Raw genomic sequence first — 25,276 nt, 5'->3', positions numbered from 1 at the left:
AATCATTAGTCGTAAACTTATAGCCATTGAAAATAAAATTATTTATTATTAGATCACAAAATTAGTTTCATTATCTTGAATAGCGTTCAGACCGTTACAAAACACCTATTTACCTCCCTTTTAGCGCTTGAAAATATAATTAACGCCTTTGTATCTCTACTGTACCGCTTAAGGAGTCAGTTGACGCTTATTTACCCCTCTTGTATCGCTAAGAGATCCTGTTACCGCTATAATAACTTTCTTATAGCACTAATTGTACCTCTTAGCCAATTACCATAACTCTTGTATACCGTCATTATACAACCTTAAGTAATATAAAAATTGTGCCCAATTCGGGGGTAAAGTAGGGTTAGAGCGCGCTCTAACACTAATTTGTTACACCCATAAACCACTTTAGAATCTAGTTAGCGCTTTTATAGACTTATTATAAATCTTACTTTAGCGCCTAATTGTTACTTGGGATTGGTTAATTATCATAATATGTAACAACAACAATAAGTATTTTTTCCTTAATTATTTCTCTTTATTTGTTTTGCGAGATTCTTAATTTACCAAATTAATATCATACAATCTTGCGGACTTGACAGAGGCAGCAGTCTTGAAAGCCTGAAGATCACGTTCAGTTGTTAGTTTGGCTTCGTGATGGAATTAAGATTCTTATAGTAACAGGTTGCTGGCCCAATGGCCATAAGAAGAATCCCAAATTTATAAGCCTATTCCTTAATTGCCTTTTACGACATCCATGGGGAAGAGATAGGGTATTCTTTTTTATATTGGTGCCGGAAACCACACGACACATGTGAACATATTATTCATTCTTGGAGGGGTAGACAGAGACTTAATCTTATCACTAAAACGAAATTTATAAAAGAACAATACCATTTCAATATGTACTGTTTCAATCAAATCAAGAATTTTCCTCTCAATCCCACGGTTCGATCAGCTAACTTAAGGAAAAGTCCGTCTTTGTGATGTTTTGCCATTTTTATTGCCATATAAAAAAAAAGAATTTACATAAATTTACCAATCTATGCACAATTCTATACGGAGTATGTGGCGCAAGGAGAATTATCTCAAGTTGCGTTCGCTTATTTGCAAATAACTCTTAAAGCACAAGCGTTAGCAATCTTAAGAAAGCCACACTTGCTTTTTGTCTTATTTTTTTTTTAGCAAAACCTGATCTTATAGAGACTGTTGGCTCTGTCTACCCAGCAAGGGATATAGACGTGACTATATGTATGTACTTTTTACAGAAATTATTGTTTCTAAAATTTCTTTAATTAAAACTTTAAATCGACCGCGTACATTATAGGAACAAGTTATATACGCCATCCATGCATACTATAATAACATTATAAATACATATGATCACGTCTATATCCCTAGCGGGGTAGACAAAGCCACCAGTTTTAAAAAGACTGATAGGCCACGTTCAGCTGTTTGGCGTAGTGACAGAATTGAGATTCAAATAGTGACAGGTTGCTAGCCCATCGCCTAAAAGAGGAATCCCAAGTTCATAAGCCTATCCCTTAGTCGCCTTTTACGACATCCGTGGGAAAGAGATGGAGTGGTCCTATTCTTTTTTGTAATGGTGCCGGGAACCACACGGCACGGCATATTATAAATGCGTAAGCAAACCACTGAATCATCACGATATTTTTCATACGGAAATACGCTACGCTGTCAAAAGCGTAAATTACCCCGATACATATACAGTGAAACCTGGTTAAGTGGGACCTGGATAAGTGAGAAACCTCTATTATTAAGAGTTGCAATGAGGTCCCGGTTCTTTTTCATTAAATTACCTCTGTTAATGGGACTTTTTGAAACTGGTTAAATGAGATTTGGATTCTAAGACTTTTTCGATGTTTACCTCTATAATTGAGATTGTGTAGCTCAATTATCTGTATAAGTGAGACAAATTAATCAGGTCTGAACACGTTTTGACATGTTTGTTTACAAACATTTCGCATCGTCTTCCGCGCATGCTTTGTTTATCAGTACTATCTCAGGTTTTGATCTTAAAACAAGGAAATAAAAGTGTACAAAATGTCTAAACGTAAATATAAAACGTTATCAGTATCTGAAAAATTAAAACTTCTATCAGATTATGATTGTGGAAAGTCGCGTGATGAACTGTGTAGGGAGAATAACATACCAAAGTCAACCCTGTGTAGAATTATTCAAAATAACGAGAAAATTCGGTCTCAGTGTATTGATGGAAAAGGAAAACTCAAACGAATACGAGCCGCAGAGTATCCTGAACTTGAAAAGTGTCTCTGTACATGGATAAAGCAGGTACGGAATAATAACATTCCAATAAGCGGACCAATGATTAAAGAGAAAGCTGAAGAATTTGCAAAAAAGCTCCATTTTGATAATTTTTCTGGCAGTAATGGGTGGTTGGAAGGATTTAAGAAAAGAAACGATATCACATTCAAAAATGTTTGTGGCGAGAGCAATTCTGTGGACAATAACGAATGTAATGAGTGGATTAAAAACCTTCCAGCTTTATTACACGATTATTCCCCCGATGACGTATTCAACGCCGATGAAGCGGGCTTATTCTACAAGTGTCTTCCGGATAAAACATTTACGTTCAAAGGTCAGCCTTGCCATGGTGGTAAATTGAGTAAAGATCGGGTCACAGTACTTGTCATTTCAGAGGAGCTCAATGATGATGACATAGTTGCTATGTATTCTTCTTTGGACACAGAAGAAGAAGAAGAGGAAGAAGACTGTGAAGAGACTCCAGTGAAAATTTCAAAGTGTGAGGCAATGGAAGCTTTAGAAACTTTACACAAGTATTTCGAAATGTCAAATGTTGATGATTCTAATATTTTTGATCGAATTTATTATATCGAGAAACAGGTTTCAGCAACTAGCAATCAAGTACAAACAACCATTACCGATTACTTTAAGTCATAATCGTTACAATATTGTTTTTTTTTATATGTAGTACAATCATATCTACTACATTAAATTCTTAACACCAAAAATACGCATTTTTATTAACATTTCCACGTCTAATAAAAGAATAAAGGCACATTTCTACCTCTGTAAAGGGGCCTCTGTAAATGAGACAACTATAATTTTAAACCTGTTTAATTGGAAAACTGGATTATTGGAAACTCTCAATAATTGGTACATATGTCTTGGTCCCTTGAGATCCCAATTAACCAGGTTTCACTGTATATGTATATGTATCGGGGTAATATATATACTATACACTAAGGTATTCTCTCGTCCACATTTCTATTCTAAGTTTGGATAAATATGAAGTTGACGTGATTGAACAAAATGCTGCAGTGCAGTTTGTTACCGCTTCTTTTGCACTGACGCTTTGGAAGCGGCAGTTATATTAGTGTAAACTAAGGTTTAAGTTATTTATTTGATGCCCACCAATGTTGTGAAACCAAAAGATATGACAACTTCAAATTTTCAAGAAATAAAAATTTGGAATTTTGAATCACAGACTAAAGCTACTCGCGTCAGCTTATGATTTACGCCACAAACACCCTCCGTACTGTCTGTCTGTCTGTCTGTCCGTCCGCTTTGCTCCACATACACACAACGAACACATGACAACGTTGCAAAAGTTATCCGTTTTTTTTATTGTATGTGGGCTTTATTAGGGAACTTGTAAATAAGTTTAGGTTGATGTATCCTGCATCTCCTATGAAAATGAAGTATTTATTTATTTTTTATACTTAGATGAAACAAATAGTTCGCTGCAAAATATATAGGTCCATGGAAAAGACGACTAAGGGTAAGAGATTAAATACATTTATACTGTGCAAGATTTTTCTATTTTTTTTTCCAACGCTGATTGTAAAAGTCGATCAAGGAAAAGGCTTATAAACTAGAGAATCTACTTTAAGGCGATTTGCTATCGTAAACTAAAGCGATGAAATTTGGTATGTAGGTAGCTGAAGACCCAGAAAATCATATAGGCTACTTTTTATCCCGGAGTTCCCGCGGGATTGACTCCACGCGGACGATGTCGCGGGCGGCCTCTAGTAAATTAATAATGCATTAATTTGTTGCAACAACAACTGAGAAACAATAAGTTTATAAACAATAAAGACCTTGGAACGACAGCCGGTAATAAAAATACAAGTGAATGTGTTGCGCGAGCGCGATTAACTTCAGCTATACTTACGCGAAGTATACACTTGCGTTAAAAAACGCCCATGAAACGCGCGGCGTTTTTTTCCTCGCGTCGTCGGTCATTTATAAAGTGAAAGGACAAAGAAGCATCCCTAGTTTATAAGCTTATTCCTTAGTCGCCTTTTACGAAAGATAGAGATAGAGTGGATAGAATTACTTATAACTTAGTTAAATTTAAAACACAGACTACAGAGGTTAAATTATAGAATTGAGATTTAATTAAGATTGATTTTAGCGTTATTTTATGTAGATCAAAAGGCGACCGCGCGATCCAGCGCTTTTATTGTTCAGTACAAACTTTGCCACTGCGTTACAAAATATCGATTAAGTGTTATATTATAATCGATAGAAATGATCTACATTAAGACTATATAGTACAAGGAGAAATTATAACGAAATCGTACGGAAATTATTATATATTTCTTAACATCGTCTTATTGTTTTGATAATGATATTATGCCTCAGGTGTTACTGCTAAGTAATTATTGCATCAATACTGTGAATTAATTGTAACAAATCGATTATCATTAGTTTTGGCAGATATACGTATTCGTACAAATTTTAGTCTTTAATAATTTGCATATTGGGGAATTGAGTTTATCGAGCAGTTGGAACAACATAAATTAATAAATAAATAAATATATACGGGACAAATTACACAGATTGAGTCAGCATCGAAGTAATTACGAGACTTGTGTTACGAGATACTAAATTCAACAATAGTTGCTATGTTTTATAATAAATACTTAAATAGATAAACATGTTGTGTGATGCTCTTACAGTGAAGGAAAACATCGTGAGGAAACCTGCACATTCAGGAAACTGGATGTGTAATGATCAATTCAATACAGGTTAGGTTCCCCTGCAAAGGTTGCGGAGTTCAGATGGGAGGCGTTTTGGATAAAAACCAGACTCACTCAATTTAGGATCCATGGTCAAAGGCATACTCCATACTCCTCTCCAGAGTGGTGAAGATACAACTAGGACTAAAGTCATGAGGAAAAAAAACTTAATTAGATAAACATCCGAGCCAAGTCAATCGGAAAAAGTTATTTTGACCGAGGATCGAACCCGGGACATTTTTACCTTCAAATATCAATATATCATAACAATGCCAGACCAAATTAATGAAAAAATCATCATTTTTCCAAGCGTAAGTACCAATTGAGTCTCTGGAGAGGAACCCGGGGTGGGTAAGTCAGGTTTACACGAAGCGACTTTCGTCTTAACTTCGCAATCTTTGCAGGGGAATCTAACTCTAATTGGATCATGTTACACATCCAGTTGGGGAATGAAAAATTTGTACAATACAATCAATAATTCATATAATCACGCCTATATCCTTTTCGGGGTAGACAGAGCCGGCAGTCTTGAAAGACTGACAGGCCACGTTCAGCTGTTAGGCTTAATGATAGAATTGAGATTCAAATAATGACAGGTTGCTAGCCCATCGCCTAAAAGAAGAATCTCAAGTTTATGAGCATGTCCCTTGGTCGCATTTTACGACATCCACTGGAAAGAGATGGAGTGGTCCTATTCTTTTTTATATTGGTGCCGGGTACCACACGGCACTAAGATTCTATTAGATAAAGGTATAATAAGATTATGTAACCGGATTTGTAGCATCTACGTAATATCTTTAGTGTCACTGAAATACTTAATTATAGGTTTATAACTTTAGTCAAAATACTAGTTATAAAACATTAGTTTTTTTATGTGAATATAACAATTCGTAATGTACCATCGCTTCAGACGTGGCTGTTCAGATACGCTTATATAAGAGAAGAAAGAAACTCATTGCCGTGTGGTCCCGGCACTTCGAATAGGAACAGTCCATCTCTTTCACATGGATGTCGTTAAAAGCGACTAAGGGACATGCTAATAAATTTGGGGCTCTTCTTTTAGGCGATGGGCTAGCAACCTGTCATTACTTAATTTAAAATCTTGAATGTGGTCTCCCGGTCTGCGAGACTGTTGATGCTGTCTACCCTGTATAGTCCTGATTATATGTATGTATGTATGTAGAAGCTCAATTTGTGTGATTTTTCCCTTATTTATTAATTTAAAAAAGGGTAGGTATGTTAAGATGGTTTTCTTCATTTGGAGAGGATGAATGTAAGCAGGTTGACTAAGCGAATATTCAAGAAGAGTGTGGAGAACTAGACGAACGTAGGTATCTTGATCAAATTAAGGACTTCCTGGCAAAGGGTCAGGTCAAGAGTACCCGAAACCGCCGAGCTTGTATGAAGAGAGTTATAAATGTGGATGAAGTGAAAGAAGTATACAGAGATCGTGGCAAGTGGAACGGGAAAAAGGCGTGATTTTATGTATGTATGTATATTTATTTAAACGGGTTATTGTTATACGCAATTTCGTATACCTTAATATTTTTAAGGTTTGATAAATTAAACATGCGTGATACATATGAAGGTATCATAATAAATTAATTGTTCCTGTAATTTGCATTAAGTAATTAATGTTCTTTATTTAGTAGTTCGCAGTTAAATCGTGGAATTTTTCTCCGCCGGATATTCTTGATTTCTATCAATCAATACCTACATACATATATCAAACATTTGTACTGCTAAGCTAATTTAAATGAATGAGTATAATGAAACTTAGTTACTGGCCAAATTATGTTTTTTCTTTATTAGGAAAAAATTTAATTTCAAAAATAGAAAAGAAAATTAAAAATAGATTTCCTCAATATTTACGATGACGTGCATGGCCTTGCATTACTTTGACTTCTTAAAAGCAACACGGATTGAGACAATTTTTACCACAACGTGTATTTGAGCTAAGCTGGAAACACACAGAATCTTTTTTTTTATTCACTGGAACATATAAGACTGGGACATAAACGTGATTATACGTTTGTATGTCAGTATGTACATATAATCAGGTCTATGTCCCTTGCGGGGTAGACAGAGCCAACAGTCCCGAAAAGACTGATAGACCGCGTTCAGCTGTTTGGCTTACTGATAAAATTGTGAATCAAATAGCGTTTCATTGCTAGCCCATCGCCTTAATAAAAATCCCAATTATTTTATTTATATATAAAATTCTCCTGTCACAATGTTCGTTCCCGTACTCCTCCGAAACTGCTTGACCGATTCTCATGTAATTTTGTGAACATGTTAAGTAGCTCTGAGAATCGGCCAACATCTATCTTTCATACCCCAATTAAAAATTATTTATATAGCAAAACAACGTTTGCCGGGACAGCTAGTATTTATATAAATTTATTATATACATTTACGGCTTCATATAAATTCGATACAGTCTTACAGATATTATGCCATGTACGAGTATCTTATTTCTTTATGAAAGTAACTGAGCTAATACGAAAGCTATTATGTAAACACATTTAATTAGTACCAATTGAAACTAATTTACATTCAGTTAATTAGAATTAGCAGATTGAGAAACAAAATTAATGAAAAAACATACCTACAAATATTACAACAAATTTGAAAAATATCAAGACGTAAATCACTGAAATAACTTGTAATTAGAGTTTGTTGAAACCGCTTTATATACATATATATGTATATCGTGTCTTTATTACTTACGGGATAGACAGAGCCTACAGTTTCGGACTGAGAAGCAAGCAAAAGTTTAGTTTAGCGTATTTTTGCGTAAAAGTTTTACACAAAGCGACTTCTGTCTGACCTCTGCAACCTTCACAAGAATACATGCGAGTCCTTCTCAGGGTAGTGATTACGTAGGAGACGACTTAAGACGGGTCGGGGTAAAACAGACCTTTTGTTACGCCTAAAAGTATCTCCTATTACTTTTTCAATTCTACCAATATTTATTTAAGATGTGCAATACCGTTTATCAATCAATATAAATGAAGTATCTTAAAGGAAAAAAAAAAATGAAAGTTATAATTTTTACTTATTTGTTTATTGTAAGAAAAAAAATTAACGTTAAAAACTTTACTAACAATAATTTTTACTTGTTTGTTTATTTAATTACTTACCCTAATTGCATAATCGGACCCCGCGTGAGATCAGGATGTGACAACCTTGGCATGCTTTGTTTAATTGATGATTTTATTACTAGAACCAATCATTGAAAGGTTTCGATAATTGGCAAACAATAATAACTAATAGTTCTTTTTTCTTTCTTGTGCCGTGTGGTTCCCGGCACCAGTAAAAAAAGAATAGGACCACTCCATCTCTTTACCATAGATGTCGTAAAAGGCGACTAAGGGATAGGCTTACAAACTTGGGATTCTTTTTAAGGCGATTGGCTAGCAACCTGTCACTAGTTGAATCTCAATTCTATCGTTAAGCCAAATAGCTGAACGTGGCCATTCAGTCTTTTCAAGACTGTTGGCTCTGTCTACCCCGCAGGGGATATAGACGTGACCATATGTATGTATGTATGTATGTAGTTTCTTTTATATGTGAGCTATTCTTCTTTTATATACTAATTATAGGTTTAAAGTAAGTTCAAAATCTGTATAGAACAGTTGTATATTATACAAGAGAGCACTCGTGGTTTTGCCTGCTTAAAACGAGAATCCTGTTGACTTCTGTTCCCGCGGGAATTTTGGTAAAACCTGTCTTAGTAATCCTTAACCAGAAAAGGAACATAAATGAAAAAAAAAAGAAAATTCTAGACCCAACGGTTTGTCTGTGCGTTGTCTCTCAGTCAGTCAGTCACTTAATATCGGAAGAGTTTTTTATATACGATATATTAGTATATAATTTTTATATTTTCAAGACCAAGAAGTAGTTTTTCATCATGACCTGACCGGGGTTCGAACCCGGGGCCCTGTGTATTCCTATAATTATTAGTTAATGATAATTAGTTTCCATACTTCTTTAAAAAAAACATTAAATCTGTAAACATCAATCGGTCAATACTTTTAATCAAAAATTAATCCCAAATAAGTTGTTATTGAGAAATTTCTGCACTGAATCTTATTTATGGACATGTTAACACAATCGAATTGAAATGATATAATTCGGAGATTTCATTAATGAATTATCATAACAAATTAGTTGTTTTATTAAATGCAATTTTGTTAAAAACATAAACTTTAACATAAGACAAGTTCTGGTTATTCTCAGAAGACATTTGCTTAAGTTGCATTAAAAATTGATAAGGAATATTTTTTTTATTTGGTGCTAGTAATGTACAAAAACTAAACAAAATAAGTAAAATATTCTGAAATTCCAACAAGAGTTTGCTAGAAAATTATTACACCGAAAATTACAAAATAAAAGATGTAGAAAGTCCACATCTCTCTAGAAGTTCTAAATATCTATTTGTAATTTTGTCGTTTGAAATTAAATTTCGAATAATAAAAAAAGGCGCACCCTAGTCTCCACTCAGAGGACTAAAGCCAGGAGGAAGAAAAGCTGAATTTAAAATTCTTCAAGTTAAAAAGGGGTTCGCGTTTTGTAATTATAGTAATTTTATGTTTCTTTTTTAAAAGTAATACGATTACTTGATTCTATTAAATAAAGATAAAAGATTAAAAATAGAATTAATATCATCTTTTCACAGATAATTTATGTAAACACCCTTAATTTATATCAAAGCTTTAGCTGCCGATAATCCAACTACAAGCCAATCTCAGGAGCCGGCGCGTACCCTCGAAAGCGAAAGTACGGCAGAGTCCTACACCGCCGTTTTTCGGTCCGCCGCTCATACCGTATATATATAGCGAAGACAAGACCACCACGCATCATTCGCATTCAGGACTTCGCTGACTTCAGTGCAACCTCCTAGTGCAGCATCATGAGGTTCATGGTGTGTTACATTTAAATATATATATATAAACAAAGTGACAGGACAGTGCAGTGACGGTGTTCGAAAATGTGCTTCAACACCTGGATTTCGCATTTTCCTCGCCCCACTTCGGGTTGCGCAACGCGGAAATTGTGTGCGCTATGTGTGCCACCGATTTGAACTAGACCACTCATTAGAGCTTTAATTAGTTTCCACTGTTATCATCAGTTTCAGTCGCGAAGCGCCGATTGTGGTGACGATTGCGGAATATGTTAATTTCTGACGTTTAAAGTTTGTCTGTCAGGATAAGTTTACGAGTTTTTCCTTAGTGCAAAACGCAAACATTTCAATGATAAATCATATGTTTACAAAAAGAAATCTTTGTGTACATAAACGAGTTAAAAATCTTTCTAAACACCCAATTCCAGCGCATAAGTTTAGAACATTTATCGATATCGTTCGTTTTTTAAATTGCTTTTTTAATTGTTACAGCTCGTAGCCGCCAGTCTGGTGGCTCTTCTGGCCATCTCTCACGCTGAAGAGGCCAAGAAAGCAGAAAAGGAAGTGGCAGTGACCGACACCAAAGAGGCGGCATCTGACGACAAGAAACACGAGAAGAGAGGACTGTGGGACATCGGACTAGGGTACGGCCACGGAGGCGGCAGCCTGGGCGGTGGGTACGGTGGCTTCAGCGGCGGATACGATTTGGGACACGACACTCATGTCCACAAAACCGTCACACTCGTCAAGAACGTACCTGTCCCATACCCCGTCGAAAAACACATTCCTGTGCCAGTCGAAAAGCACGTGCCTTACCCCGTCAAAGTACCAGTACCCCAACCCTACCCCGTAGTCAAGCACGTCCCATACCCAGTCAAGGAGGTCGTCAAAGTACCCGTGCACATCCCTCAACCTTACCCTGTTGAAAAGAAAGTCCACGTTCCCGTGCACGTCCCAGTCGACAGACCCGTGCCTTACAAGGTATACGTGCCCCAACCCTACCCCGTCGAGAAACACGTCCCAGTGCCCGTCAAGGTCCCAGTGCCAGCTCCTTACCCAGTAGAAAAGAAGGTTCCCTACCCAGTCAAGGTACCAGTGCATGTGCCCGCCCCCTACCCAGTAGTCAAGGAAGTCCATGTCCCAGTGAAGGTGCCCGTCGACAGGCCCTACCCCGTGCACATTCCCAAGCCAGTGCCTTACCCAGTAGAGAAACCCGTTCCCTACCCAGTCGAAAAACCCGTCCCATACCCCGTCAAAGTCCCCGTCGACCGCCCAGTGCCCGTACATGTCGAGAAACCCGTGCCCTACCCGGTCAAGGTACACGTGCCAGCTCCGTACCCCGTCGAGAAGCACATCCCATACCCGGTCGAGAAACACGTGCCAGTCCCCGTTAAGGTCCCCGTAGACAGACCTTACCCAGTCCACATCGAAAAGCACGTTCCTGTCCACATCGAGAAGCCAGTGCCTTACCCCGTCAAGGTGCCAGTCCCGGTCGTCGTCGGTCACGACTACGAGCATGGTCATTATGGTAGCTACTAAAGGCTGCAGGGAGCAGACGTCTGAATGTGATATATAAATATAAGCTTAGCACATAACGAACGCGGGCCGGGACACAATCTGTCAGAGGGATAGTTGCTAATCAGCTAGATCCCTGGACAATTGTACCCCGACCCGCGAACGACCCGCACTGACTTTAATACTCTCAAATAGTCTATTCTTTTGTTGTGATTCAGTTTTAGCTTATACCTGATCGGTGAATGTTACGTTTGAGTTGATGTACCTGTTATTTTTAGTTACCAAAACTTGTGTTCTTTTTAATTATTTTTTATTTTTAATTTTGAACGAGTATTTTCATACGAACTGATTTAAAAATAAAAGATGGCGTGGCCAACAAATAATTGTAACCGGTATTTTCATTTGTTTTTCCTACAGTTTCGCAACTTGAACATGTTATTATATGGATCGCATGCCGTGAGTTATTTGCGAAATGCAAAATATAGCGACCCAGTTCCTAGCATCAGGGACTGGACCGCTGGTGCTGTGACGAAACACAAAGTAAGCACCACATTTTCTCTCGACAATATACACGCGGTGCGGTCTTTGTTTTGCGTAATGGCCGCTTGGTATTTACATTATCCGCATTAACATTATCCAAAAATTAGTGTGGCATATTAATACAGCTTAGCGATTTGCGAAAACTAAAATAATTAAATTTCGGTTCTTATTAAAAAAATTTACCTTTTGTTTTTATTTCTTAACAAGATCACTTTTAACGTATTCATACGATTGAGTAATATTATTTCAGAAATGATAACTATTACTTCACTAAAAAATTTTGGCTAATATGAGACCTTGAGCCATGCACTAAACGCATTGGATTAAAACTATTGCATTGGAAAGAGTACGAGTATATGATGAAATAAAAAAATCATAAGAATTTGAAGTGTTACATCGATACAGCCTACCATTCTAAAAAAAATAATTTAAAAATAGCTAATTAGCACTAGCAAGTAGCCAAAATCTTAAACGACATAGTACATATAAGTTACGTCTTTATCCCTTACGAGGTAGACAAAACCAAAAGGCGACATAGTGTCACACAAAAAATTACCAAGTTATTTTTAAAAGACAAAGAAACATCTACCTTTGATATATAAATCTTATTTATGATATTGCATTATATTATAAAACAATATAAGCTCTCACGGGGTTGACAGAGCGTTCTATTGAATATTACAGAGATCTATTAAAAGACGGTTACGAGACGACTTGTAGTAAGAAAAATACTCTCAATATAACTGTTAAGTAGTGCTTCTACTAATTTCTCCATGATGTAAGAATGTAGGTACTTACACACGTAAATGCAGACAGGTTATATAGCAATAGTTAGCAATTGCCAATACCCTTTTTATGGACATGTCAACATAAACAATGGGTAATTAGAGATGTAAGCGACTAATTATTGTTTACATCCAATATCCGTAAATCGATGTTACTTCGAAATTATAATCGACTAGCTGTGCCCGCGACTTCGTCCGCGTGGAATAGTTGTTTTGGGCATCATTGATTCCCTCAAAAATGAATAATTTTCTCCGTTTTTTTTCACATTTTCAGTTGCAGCGTGATGTTGTATATAGCCTAAAGCCTTCCTCGATAAATGGTCTATTCAACATAATAATAATTTTTCAATTCGAACCAGTAGTTCCTGAGATTAGCGCGTTCAAACAAACAAAGAAACAAAGTCTTCAGCTTTATAATATTAGTATAGATATACAAGGAGAGTGTTGAGGGAAAGGTCGAAGTGGGAAGGCAAATTAAGGACGTCCTGGCAAAGGGTCAGGTCAAGAGTACCCGAAACCGCCAAGCTTGCATAAAGAGAATTATGAATGTGGACGAAGCTAAGAAGTATGCAGAGGTCGTGGCAAGTGGAAGGATGTAGTCTCTGCCTACCCCGCCGGGGAAAAGGTGTGATTTTATGTATGTATGTATAGAATAGGACCACTCCATCCCTTTCCCATGGATGTCGTAAAAGGCGACTAAGGGATAGGCTTACAAACTTGGTATTCTATTTTAGGCGATGGGCTAGCAACCTGTCACTATTTGAATCTCAATTCTATCATTAAGCCAAATAGCTGAACGTGGCCATTCAGTCTTTTCAAGACTGTTGGCTCTGTCTACCCCGCAAGGGATATAGACGTGACCATATGTATGTATGTATGTATCAATGACGCGCGGACGTCTCCGACCGCAATCTAGTTACATTACGTACATATAACAAACTTGTAATTTACCGTGTATCGTGTAAGTATATATACACGTTACGAAAACCAGATTTACATAACCCCACTGGTGCAAACTATGCGACAATTTCTCCATTGATGTTATTAGAATAGATTATTATTTGTGTGAAACAAAGTATTAGTTCCGTGTGGTTCCCGACACAAAAAAAGGCATAGGAAAACAAACTCCATCTTTTTGTCATGGATGTCGTGAAAGGCGACTAAGGGATAGGCTTATAAATTTGGGATTCTCCTTTTTACCTGTATGTATTTAAATCTCAATTCTATCAGAAAGCCATAAAGCTGGAGGTGGCCTTTAAGTTTTTTCAATACTGTTGGCTCTGTCTACCCCGCAAGGGATTAATACCTGACTACATGTGTGTTGAATGATACAAATCAACATATACTAATGTAAAAGCAGACAAGCAAAGCTTATTACACCCCTCTTTTAAGTCGAGGGTTAAATATAACTGAGTCGAGGCAAGGACTCAGTCACTACACAGTGAAAGGTTACGGATACTGTTGTTTCATCATTATCGTGCAAATCCATTGTCATTGTGACCATTCTATTTTTGGTAGGTTAATAAATTTTACAGAGTGGTTCACTACTATTTTTGTAAATAAAGTTGCTATGATTTTTCTTATTATTCCATCATTAAGCTGAGCAGCTGAACGTGGCCATTCAGTCTTTTCGGGACTGTTTGCTCTGTCTACCCCGTAATGGATATGGACGTGACTATATGTATGTATGTATGTATGATTTTTCTGACAAAAAAAAATTTACTATCTTGAATTACACGTCAAGACTAGTCTTTTTGAGAGAGCCTTTTTTTTTTACATTTTCCATTATTTCTTTGCTCCAATAGTTGCAGCGTGATGTTATATAGCCTAAAGCCTTCCTCGATAAATGGTCTATTCAACGCAAAAATAATTTTTCAATTGGAACCAGTAGTTCCTGAGATTAGCGCGTTCAAACAAACAAACAAACTCTTCAGCTTTATAATATAAGTATAGAAGTATAGATGTGAGTGTGTTATCAAACTTTTTATGTATTTATCAATTAAATTACTGAAATAGTTTTGTTTGTAACTAATCAACTTAAAAATTAGTAGACCGATTTAGATGATATTTGTAACAGTAACATAGACTACTTAGTTTTAATTCCAACGGGAGCGTGACTAGCTATAGTGTATACTTAACTAATTACTTTATTTGTGTACGTTTCTTCTTGAGCTTGTAATGACAAAGAAAAAAATACAATATGGCTGCCTTATGAATGAAGTAATCCGATATGGTCCGACGGTACGAGCATGTGGGTGAATGTCGTCGTTGCGCAACCTGCGCAGTGGCAGGAACGAAAATAGGAGGTTCTAGATTCGAATTTTGCGATTCTGATGTAGTAATGTAGGTGGCTATACACCCGTCTATTAGAAAAAGTATAAAAGCCATCTGAACGTTGCATACATACAGTCACGTCTATATCCCTTGCGGGGTAGACAGGGCCAACAGTCTTGAAGACTGAATGGCCACGTTCAGCTGTTTAGCTTAATGATAGAATTGAGATTCAAATAGTGACAGGTCGTAATACTATAAATATACAGTTTTATAGATTAACATTGGACAAATAGTCTCTTACCCTTATAAGGTAGACAGAGCCAATAGTTTCGCCTTTTACGACATCTATGGGAAAGAGATGGAGTGGTCCTATTCTTTTTTCTATTGGTGCCGGGAACCACACGGCGCCTAACCTCCAAAAACTATAAAAAAGTACAAGTAACAATGTACACAGACAGACAATCTGATATTCCGTAGTGTTATTAGACGATGTGCCAACTCACTTTCAAGTCCGTCACATATCTGCATTGGCGTGTGACTCGTGGCTTCAGCCCAACTTCAAATAGTGATGGGACACGCGGTCTTTTATCGATAAATGTATTAATTGATTTATGTTTTATTATTGCTCTTTGATAAATCATGGAATTTTATTAACATTACCTAGTATCAAGATAAAACAAATCAAATTTAAAAAATTTTTTTAGAATAAAAATGTTTCTATTGATTTATTATATTTAGTAGTATTGTTGTATTGTAGTATGTAGTATTGTTCTACAATTCATTTTGTCAATATCTATAAAATATGAAACGCTCAATAGGTTAGGTTTTCCAGCAGAATATTCAAGCATTTTGTCAAAACATCGTAAAACGTCATCAAATATTCCTCAAGTGGTCTAAGGGTCCACTAAGGGAGGATTTGCCAAAATCCCACAATTTTAGATATGAACCGCGATGTCGTACCCTTAGTATTAAAATAATATAAGCTTTACTAATACTAAATTACTATAAACTAACTAGAACTTCAATATTACACCTCAACATAACCGGATTAAGTAAATAAACTACATAACGAAGAATCGTCGTCGTCGCACCTCGTGCACGTTACATAATGAATCATCATTTTTTATTTGAATTTCCTCACTATTACTCTCGTTTTCCTATAGTGCGCGTGCGTTCCGAGTGCGTACGTGCCCCGCACTATTATACATTTTGCATACGAAATATACGCGTTCTTCAAACTTGTGCAACCGCTTCCGCCTCGTATGCCCGCTCGATTTTATCGGGGAAAATGGAAAAACGAAGGTTTTTTTTTTTCAAAATTGTATATGAATATATTTACCTTTCATAATTGGGCGAAATTGATATAAGGATATCAATGTAAATTTATTTTAATAGGTAATAAACATTATATAATAACATCAATCTCAGGATGGTCCAAAGGTTCGACTGGCAGAGAATGCCTTGTGGCATTAAGTCCACGTACTGTACATTTTACGTGCATAAAGTTTAAATAAATAAACAAATAATTGTGTTTGGTTAAATCATATTCTAAATATGGAAAATGTAGCAAAGGGGTATCATTTTATCAAAAAATCTTGTAAAACGGAACGAAAACTAAGAATTGGTAACGTATACGTTAAAATATTAGTAAGTATAACATTAAGATTTCAATGTCAACAGTGCTTTATAATAAAAACAACATTGACATTAGTAAAGGCCAAGAAAACTAAAATTATGAATGTAGCTTTTTTACGAAACTGTCCAATAAAATAACACGTTTCATAATTTTTTCGACCTTCACGGAACCCTACAAAATCCTGTGTTACTGTGTAACTCTAGACTAACAGAGGAGGATGTTTTAATTTAACTATTATATGAAATTGTTATCGTTATAAACTGAATTTCGTAAAGGGCTAAGTTGTTTGTAACTCAAAGCTACTGGACCGTTTCTGATGAATATTGGCTCAGAGATACTTAGACTTACCTCGGGAAAAAAGCCTCAGGTAAAAGTTATAAGCATGCAATTAGTTATAAACTTATACGTATATAACTGGCTGTCGTGATAACTATAGTTAATTTAGTTTTTTTAATGTTTGTTTATTTATTTTAATTTATTCTTGTACAAATGAATTTTATACAATTTGTTATAAAAATTATAATCGGCATATCTTTTCACAAGTAATTTCATGAACGCTCAAACAAATAAGTGCCAAAATAATTAATGGGAGGTCATTTTATCAAGGAGAAGAAGAACTTCTTCTGCACTGACGCCTTAGAAGCGGCAGTAAATTTAGGTTTAAGTTATTTATTCGAACGTCAACCAATGTTGTGGAACCAAAAGATTTCACTATTATTAAGCGGTATGAAGTATCCTATATTAATAAATAAAAATGTTTAATTTGATTTTGATCTTCGCCAATATGCAGTTTAAAGTACATTATTAAGGTCATTAAGTACAGACAATAACATTTTCATCTTGTAATTATTCAATGGTTTCATAACGACCACTGTACCATATTGAAATCGGTCAACTTCCACACTTCAATTTCATCAATGACGCAACTTCTCAAATCTAATTTTGCCGATCAAAAAAAATCGATGGCTAATCTATAGACAACTTGAATGGCCTTCTCTATATGTTACAAGGACGTGTTACAGAACACTCAACTGGCCCGTATTAGAGTATATGACTATATTGCTCACACTATGTTAGATGCGAAACCATTATAGGTAATTTAAGTTATTAGGGACGATATTGTAAATGAGTTTTTCAGAATGTTCCTCTCAGCGGTGGTCAGAAGTTGAGTAATTTATAGCTGCGACAAATTTGTAATGAGGTTTTAGTTTCCTCACGATGTTTTTCCTGCCATAAGAATAAACGTACATCCCTTGTGGGGTAGACAGAGCCAACAGTCTTGGAAAGGCTGAAAGGCCACGTTCAAAGTCAAACAAAACAAAGTCAACAGTATGGACATAAAAAGATTTACAGTTCATACTGTTGACTGACTTATACCATATACGTAAAAAGAAAGTAGAATATTTATTTGTATATTCCACTCACTTCAATTCATTTCCCTAAATCTGCAATAAAAGTAAAATGTGCAATTATTACAACATGTTTTTTTAAATTTTCTTATTCTATATTGTATGATTACATTTCTTATTAACAAGAAGCAACTATTCAAATTTGTAAATAGTACATTATTCATCCCATTACGGTGCGGCGATGTCAGTGACCGCTGGGTGAAGGTCGCCATTATGAAACCGATACCAAACATTGTCTGAATAAGGCCCTTCTCACATGGCGCTACATACATAACATAACGTATAATCTATATCCCCTGTGGGGTAGACAGAGCCAACAGTCTTGACGAGACTGATAGGCAACGTTCAGCTGTTTGGCTTAAAGATAGAATTGAGATTCAAATAATGATAGGTTGCTAGCCCATCGCCTATAAAATGAATCCCAAGTATATAAGCCAATCCCTTAGTCGTCTTTTACGATATTCATGGGAAAGAGATGAAGTGGTCCTAATTTATTTCTATTAGTGCCAGGAACCACACGGCTCTACAAGTTTAAGGTATTGTAAACTACTCTGGCCCTGTGTTGCGTAAAATGTATTTATTAAAAGTATTCAGTAAACACTATATCACTTTTTATTTTTATTATTTATTTAAACACGCTGTTGCCCGCGACTTCATACACCAAATAGTTAACTAACAATCTCAATTCATAAAAGCTGAACCCCTTTATTACCCTACATTAGAGAACTTCCCATTCAAAGGGCGGTATAGTTTTTGCGTGATTATATTTTTCTATTTGAATTGAGCACGATCCACATTTAAATTCATACATACATACATACATATGGTCACGTCTATATCTCTTGCGGGGTAGACAGAGCCAACAGTCTTGAAAAGACCGAATGACCACGTTCAGCTATTTGGCTTAATGATAGAATTGAGATTAAAATAGTGACAGGTTGCAAACCCATCGCCTAAAAAGGAATCCCAAGTTTGTAAGCCTTTAATTTCAATAATCATTTAAATTCAATTTCAAAAATTCATTGTTATGGGATACTTCATATCACTTAATAATTATCATGCCTTTCGGTTTCACAACATTGGTTGACGTTAAATAAATAAATTTAAACTAAGTTTACTGCCGCTTCCAAAGCGTCAGTGCAGAAGAATCGGTAACAAACTCCACTGCAGCATTTTCTTTAACAACGTCAACTTCACAACTATCCGTAAAATAAAAATGTGGACGAGATTATACATTGTTCAGAATTATTGACTTATATGAAATTTTAATAATAAAAAAATATATTTTTCACATCCTAACTACGAATAACATCATCATCATTAACTTGCGACTATTTGTTTGCTCATAAAGCAGTCACGTGATTGTAATATTGATGCCAACGAATACAACGACATTCCTGTATCGCAATGCGACGCAGACCTTATTCATTGTGTGGCTTCTACTCGGGGAAAGGGAATGCTGGATCAAGCCCGTCTCCTACCTTCCAAACTAGATCAGAGAAGCCGTTGGCCAACATTTTGAAACTATTACACTGTTGTCATATTTATAAGTATAATTATATGCAAAAGTAACGGCTGTACTTAGTAACGTGTGTAGAATTTGTTTTAATAGAAAATGCGTTTTTGTTTAAACTCTTTCACATACATACTATATCCCTTACCACACCCACATACGTCTATATCCCTTGCGGGGTAGATAGAGCTAACAGTCTTGAAAATACTGAATGGCCATGTTCAGCTATTTAGCTTAATGATAGAATTGAGATTCAAATAGTGACAAGTTGCTAACCCATCGCCTAAAAAATAAACGCAAGTTTGTAAGCCTTTCCCTTAGTCGCCTTTTACGACAGCCATGGGAGAGAGATGGAGTGGTCCTATATTTTTTTCTATTGGTGCCGGGAACCACACGGCACAATCTATCTACCATTTCTTAGCTTACAATTATAATACAACATTCGTGCGTCAGTTACAATAATGTCGTATTGTAACATGTTAATAATTAAAAGGTTTGTACAAAAATGCCGTGAGAAGATTTACATAATTCGGTGAGAAGGTCGCGGCCAAGACAGCGTCCATGCGCGTGCGCCATTGTTGTGAAATAACGGTACAATAGCCCTAGTTATGCTCTATAATTACACCTTAATATTGCTGTCAAAAACCTTGTATGTCAATACAGTTTTAAGCTTTAATTGATGAGGAGTATAAGAATTATCTTCTGAAGATGTTACACTCTAGAGAAATGTAAGGAAACCTGCACAACTGGATGTGTAATTATGATCTAATGTGGGTTAGATTCCAAAGCAATATCAGATTGGAATTGCTACATAAAAAAAACTTATCATAAATATTATGAAGACGCATACTCTGCTTGAATTTATTATCAAAATCATTGATGAAATCAAACCCTTATTGTGACTTTGTAAATAAAAAAGCTCTATATCAATATCAATGTAATGGTTAGGTTTACCTGCAAAGGTTACGGAGGTCAGATGGGAGTCGCTTCGTGTAAAAACCTGACTCACCCAATCCAGGATCCATGGTCATAGGCATACCACGGGCTCCTCTCCAGAGTGGTGAGGATGCTACCGGGACTAAAGCTAGAAATAAGAAGATAAAAATCAATGTACAAACGCTTCTAGTTCGTTTTAGTTCTACATTCATTCATGTTTTTTAGTGTAGACAATGTGCATTCGTCCATGATTTAGATCTAAGAGATCTATATTTGTACATATGAAAATGCTGCAGTGTAGTTTGTTCCGCCGCTTCTTCTACACATACGCTTTGAAAGCGGTAGTAGTTATAATTAGATTTAAGTTATGTGACGTCAATAAGTGATACATTGTATCCAATTTTGAGAATAAATCTATTCTATTCTTTATAAATGACGTACTTTGGGGCATAGACCCTAAAATTGGTCAATCGTGTTTTCAGTACAGTTGGTCCGATATATCTATGTGGGAACTGTGCTAACTGGAATTATCGTGAGAACTCAGTTCAACCACAGTATAAATGTTAGTATTGGTTCAGTCTTGTACAGCCTATCTCTAGCCAAATCTCAACTAATAATTAAATGTAAAGTAACCAATACAAAAAAGAAAAGGACCACTCCATCTCTTTCCCATGGATGGCGTAAAAGGCGAATAAGGGATAGTTTCAGTGACTGGTGGCGAAACGAGATCTATTCAGAATGAAGACTGTTTACGACATTTGAGGTAACAAGCTTACACAAGTTCCCGCGGGATTGATAGGGTTTCCATGCGGACGAAGTCAGGGGCGGCCTCTAGTCTTACATACAAATCACGCCTCTTTCCCGGAGGGGTAGGCAGAGACTACCTCTTTCCACTTGCCACGATCTCTGCATACTTCCTTCGCTTAATCCACATTCATAACTCTCTTCATGCAAGCTCGGCGGTATCGGGTACTCTTTACCTGACCCTTTACCAGGACATCCTTAATTTGATCAAGATACGTTCGTCTAGGTCTTCTCACTCCGACCTTTCCCTCCACACTCTCCTATTACTAGTCTTACATATTTCCTGATATTCCCACGTAACCGAAACCAACTGCGAAAGCTAGTCCGTGTTAATGAAATTAAAAGTGGTTTGTACATCACTCGTTCACTCTCAGTCTCACTTCACCCAGATCTCGATTCACTTTTACTGTTCGACTTTCGCACCTGACCTTGTTACTTGTTACTCGATTGCATCCGACGAAGTGAGTAATGTTATTGTCACTTATTTATTTAAATCATTTATTTATTTAAATAAAAAAAAATGTGCCGTGTTGTTCCCGGCACCAATGAAAAAAGAATAGGACCGCTCCATGACTCTTTCCTATGGATGTCGTAAAAGGCGACAAAGGGATAGATGGGCTAGCAACCTGTCACTATTTGAATCTCAATTCTACCATAAAGCCAAATAGCTGAACGTGGCCATTCAGTCTTTTTAAGACTGTTGGCTCTGTCTACCCCGCAAGGGATATAGACGTTACAATATGTATGTATGTAAAAAAAATATATTCTTCTTCTCTCTGGAGTTAGTACCGGTTACATTGGCTTCTTCCTGGAGATGAGACAAGCGTGCGACTATGACCATGATCCTTGGATTGGGTGAGTCAGGTTTTTACACGAAACGACTTCATTCTGACCTCCGCAACCTTTACTAGCCTAACCTTTATACATACATTAGTCACGTCTATATCCCTTGTAGGGTAGACAGAGCCAACAGTATTTACATAACCTAACCTATAAGAGGTTTTTAACTTGATACGAATGGACCCATGGGTGAGCTCATTTTTTTTTTTCAAGGCAAAATGGTACTCAATATTTTCTATTGTACGAATAATAGTGCCGTGTTGTTCCCGGCACTAATAGAAAAAAGAAACGGGGCCATTCCATCTCTTTCCTATGGATGTCGTAAAAGGCGACTAAGATATAGGCTTATATTAACTTGGGATTCTCCTTTTAGACGATGGGCTAGTAACCTGTCACTATTCGTATCTCAATACTATCATCAAGCCAAACAGCTGAACGTGGCTTATCTGCCTGTCAAGACTGTCGGCTCTGTCTACCTCGCAAGGGATATAGACGTGATTATATGTATGTATATATGCAAGAAATAATTCAAATATTACACAAACCGGTGAAAGATATATAATAAAATTTAGCATCGATCTATGTTCGATGTAGCAATTTTAACGATTACTATCATTTATCATTCACAATCTGTTTAGAAACAAGAGTAGATATACATTTCACATAGATTATGAATTATATTACATTTTATAAAAATTCAAAACATGTCGTTCTTATAAAAGTTATAAAAAGAATATCAGCTGCATAAGGTTTAAAAAAAATTGCATATTCTTCCGCAATTATCACATAATAAAGTGAATTCATAAGATCTACATAATCTACACTAATACTATAAAGAGGAAAACTTTGTTTGTTTGGTTGTAATGAATAGGCTCAAAAACTACTGGACTGATTTTAAAAATTCTTTCACCATTCGAAAGCTACATCCACGAGTAACATAGACTATATTTTATTTTGGAAAAAAATAGGGTTCCGTAATATCTTTGGATTTTTCGGACACAAACTGAAAAAATCAACCAAAAAGACTTATTTTGCGTACGCTGCCTAAACTACAAAAGATAGAACCATAAAATGTTTCAATTAATTGTAGACCTTATAAATATCTACAAAAAAGTCCGCGACACACTATACCTATCCATGTCGAGTGAGGTACAACAACCACATTTTTATTTAAAAATCTTGAATTTTTTTTGGTCTTCATTTAAACGCGTTTTTTTTACTCATGCTATTAATCCTTATAAAAATAAATAATTTCATCAATAATAACAGTTTATGTAGATAATATTTGGTCTTTGAATGATTAAAATTGGACGTTTGGTTTTGAAGTTGTGGTGAAATTAAAATATTACGATTTCTGCTGCACGGCCCGTTGCGAAGTGAGCAAGACTTAGTTAGCCGCTTTGCGGGCGGTCCTTTAGTTAGTTATAATAGAGATATATTTAGTATCGGCTGTGCATCCGTGCGAAACCGGGGCGGGTCGCTAGTATCTTATACATCTACATATATTTATTTTGTGACTAAACAACTACTCTTATCATTATACGGCTTAATATAAATTTATGAAGATGTTGTCCAACATTTTGAAACAAGTCTGTCTCTCAATGCTAATTAAAAAATTATACTTAATTTATAGGAAAGGAATTTTATAAGAAGTGATGATGTCTGTTCTATTCCTTGGATATTTCAAAACATAATTTTAGCTATAACTGTATTAGTTGATATGTTTTCCGTCAACTTTTTCTTTTAAGAGTTTTATTTATTTATTCTTTATTGTAACAATTACAATTTGTAAAGTGCAATAGGCGGACTTAATGCTAATATCTAGCATTATCTAGCAGTCTACCATTGGGTTAAGCGGAAAACCTTTGTGTGGGTGATAATAATAATGTATAATAATCATGCCGTGTGGTTCCCGGCACAAATACAAAAAAAGAATAGGACCAATTCATCTCTTTCCCATGGATGTCGTAAAAGGCGACTAAGGGATAGGCTTACAAACTTGGGATTCTTATTTAGGCGATGGGTTTGCAACCTGTCACTATTTAATTCTCAATTATATCATTAAGCTAAATAGCTGAACGCGGCCATTCAGTCTTTTCAAGACTGTTGGCTCTGTCTACTCCGCAGAGGATATAGACGTACCATATGTATGTAATAAACATACTTACTATACCATATCTTCTTATATATAAAATTATCGTGTCGATTTTAACCAAATTTTGCATGCATATTCAGTAGGTCTGAGAATCGGCTTACATCTATTTTTCATACCCCTAAGTGTTAAGGGTTGTCCACACTTAGCATTTTTTAAATTTTAAATTATTTATATGGCAAAACAACGTTTGCCAGGACAGCTAGTATACGATAAACCTACATACATAATAGACGTTATATGTGCGCTCCATATATAAATCTCGCCATACTTACTCAGTCCAACAATTACAAATTCTCAAACTATACTGATGTAAACAGCACCGTTTATGTAACATCTAGGTTTCAAGGAAACTTGATTTTCTGGATAAATTCTATTGAATAATAGCTGCGTAATAAGGGCAACGGAAAATTGTCGCTGGTCGAGCTGTTAATGCCAAACTGTACATAAACGATTACATTTAGTAATGAATTTTAGAATCACAATAAGATTTGAAGGTTCAAGTTTATTTTATCCTCCAATAAAATTGTGCACCAAAATATTTAATATATAATTATACAGCTCCAAAATTCATCTGTCTCATGCATGGGTCTACTGGAAGAGATTTTTTTTGAAATAAGTAGCACCTTTGTACTAGAATAATGTATTTAGGTAATGTTCCTGCATATAATTTTGTGTACATAAATAAAAATAATTTCTTTTTTTCCTTTTTTGTTTTCAGAATTTAGTTAGTAGTAGTATCTGAATTACAGCATTCGTCTATACAAAATTTTTGTTTGAATTTTTTAGGTTTCCTCAAAATCTTGTCCTTTACCTAAAAACTATCAGACCAAGTCATCATATTCTACACTGTCTCTTTAAAAACCCTCAAAAGCTCAAACACCGATGAGCTTAAATTAATAATTGTATATTAGCGCCATCTATGGGACACGCACAAAATTCACAAGCGTTTGA

At 35.8% G+C, this 25,276-nt stretch overlaps 3 protein-coding genes across 3 annotated transcripts in view; 2 read left to right on the top strand and 1 right to left on the bottom strand.

Annotated features, from left to right (window-relative positions):
• LOC106132501 (angiotensin-converting enzyme) overlaps positions 1 to 25,276 on the bottom strand; it is a 135,389-nt gene that overhangs the window by 57,711 nt on the left and 52,402 nt on the right. The window lies entirely within an intron of this gene.
• LOC132902080 (tigger transposable element-derived protein 4-like) lies at positions 1,715 to 3,175 on the top strand. Its single transcript, XM_060945866.1, has one exon. It carries the CDS (start codon positions 2,050 to 2,052, stop codon positions 2,926 to 2,928), a length of 879 nt encoding a protein of 292 aa, XP_060801849.1. The 5' UTR covers positions 1,715 to 2,049; the 3' UTR covers positions 2,929 to 3,175.
• On the top strand, positions 9,928 to 11,457 carry LOC106132502 (skin secretory protein xP2-like). Its single transcript, XM_013331945.1, has 2 exons — positions 9,928 to 9,939; positions 10,411 to 11,457. The coding sequence occupies exons 1-2, from the start codon at positions 9,928 to 9,930 to the stop codon at positions 11,455 to 11,457; spliced, it is 1,059 nt and encodes a 352-aa protein (XP_013187399.1).

The sequence above is a fragment of the Amyelois transitella genome, chromosome 9 (assembly GCF_032362555.1).
Source record: "Amyelois transitella isolate CPQ chromosome 9, ilAmyTran1.1, whole genome shotgun sequence".
Lineage (NCBI taxonomy): Eukaryota > Metazoa > Arthropoda > Insecta > Lepidoptera > Pyralidae > Amyelois > Amyelois transitella.
This window is presented reverse-complemented; position numbering and strand designations above follow the sequence as displayed.